Here is a 1575-nt window from a genome sequence, read left to right on the forward strand (position 1 = left end):
ACATCAACTTCTTGGTTTATTTTTCCTGACCTTAAAAAATCACATTTTTAAAAGTGCAAATCTGTGACCCAGTTAATAGAGAACCATATTTACTCTTTCTCTGAGGAAGAGATAGCCTGTAAAGGTCTCTTTGATTCATTTACATCGTATTAGAAAGTACTGTTAAGGAATTTAATGACTATACATTCAAAATTGAGGCTTTGAGAGTTTAACAAAAGCCAACAACTAGAATTCTAGAAAAGGAGGAGAAGGGGTTACAGGAAACCAACCAACACTAACGAGTACAAAACACAGTGGAAAATGGTTAGATCCGGGGTCATCTAGTTCCATTACAGACAGAAACTAATTTTACATTTCTTGATCAAAACAGAAGCTGGTTTTAACTGTTTCGTTCAGAGTTGAAGCATAATCCACAACTCTACAAGATCAGAAGTGGCACTCAGTTTTCCCGGTGACGTTCTGTTGAGACTCTTTTCAATCCCCAACTAACCTGAGAATCTACTCAGGAAACAAGTTGGTGTCTGAGGAATTCTCCCTCAAGATTCTGCCAGTGACAATCAGTCTGATGGCTTTCCGAAACCAAGGATAAAAGAAAGCATAAATCAAGGGGTTCATGGCTGAGTTGTAGTAGGCGATCCAAACTAGTATTTCATACACATACGTGGGTGTGATGAAGCCCAGGAAGGCATCAATGATGGAGTCAATGAAGTACGGCAGCCAGGAAAGCAGGAAGGCTGCCACTGCGATTCCCAGGGTTTTGGCTGCTTTCCTCTCCCTCTTGGCCACCCTGTCCTTGTAGCTGTCTGATGCCTTGGCCGTCTGGTCACTCATTCTCTCAATCCTCTGAGCCTGTTGCTTAGCAATGAAGAAAATCTTAGTGTAGACAGTTATCATGACAAGTGTGGGGGTGAAAAATAGTACAAAATTAACGAAGACCCAGATTTGATTCATTGGAAGTTGACAGCCTCCCACACAGGTGAGGGCAGTCACTAGATCCTCTATCCCAGCTTCATTGGCCCCTGTGTAAATAAGAGAAAAGCTATAGATGATGGAGAGTAACCAGGAGAAGGCAATGCACTTGCCAGAAACAGATGCAGTGAACCTGGTGGGGTAGGTCAGGGGGTCACTGACAGCAATATATCTATCCACAGAGATGAAGCACAAGTGAAAGATAGAAGAAAAACAGAATGATACATCAAAATAAGAATGAACTTTACAGTAACTGTCCCCAAAGTACCAGCAGCTCTCCACAGACCTCACTGTACTGAAGGGCATCACGGTCAGTCCCACCAAGAAGTCAGCACAGGCCAGGGATGCCACCAGAAAGTTGGCAGGAGAGTGCAGCTGTTTGAAATGAAGAATGGACATCATCACCAGGAGGTTTCCACACACAGCCAGCACAGCCCCAAAGCCAAAGACTGCATAGAGGATGAGGCGAGGGCCTGGGGAGTAAGGGTTCTTGATGCAGGATCCATTCAAGTTCTCATAGCACAGCTGGACAGATGTGACAGAGACCAGTTCTCTGCTCAGGATGCTGTCTTGATCCCAGACAAAGCTGTCATCATCTGTAGCCAT

At 44.1% G+C, this 1575-nt stretch overlaps 1 protein-coding gene across 1 annotated transcript; it reads right to left on the reverse strand.

The window, feature by feature from the left end:
- Nucleotides 1-498: 498 nt before the first annotated feature.
- LOC131918856 (trace amine-associated receptor 7e-like) lies at nucleotides 499-1575 on the reverse strand. Its single transcript, XM_059273020.1, has one exon. It carries the CDS (start codon nucleotides 1573-1575, stop codon nucleotides 499-501), a length of 1077 nt encoding a protein of 358 aa, XP_059129003.1.

This window comes from Peromyscus eremicus, chromosome 8b, assembly GCF_949786415.1.
Source record: "Peromyscus eremicus chromosome 8b, PerEre_H2_v1, whole genome shotgun sequence".
NCBI classification, from domain to species: Eukaryota; Metazoa; Chordata; class Mammalia; order Rodentia; family Cricetidae; genus Peromyscus; species Peromyscus eremicus.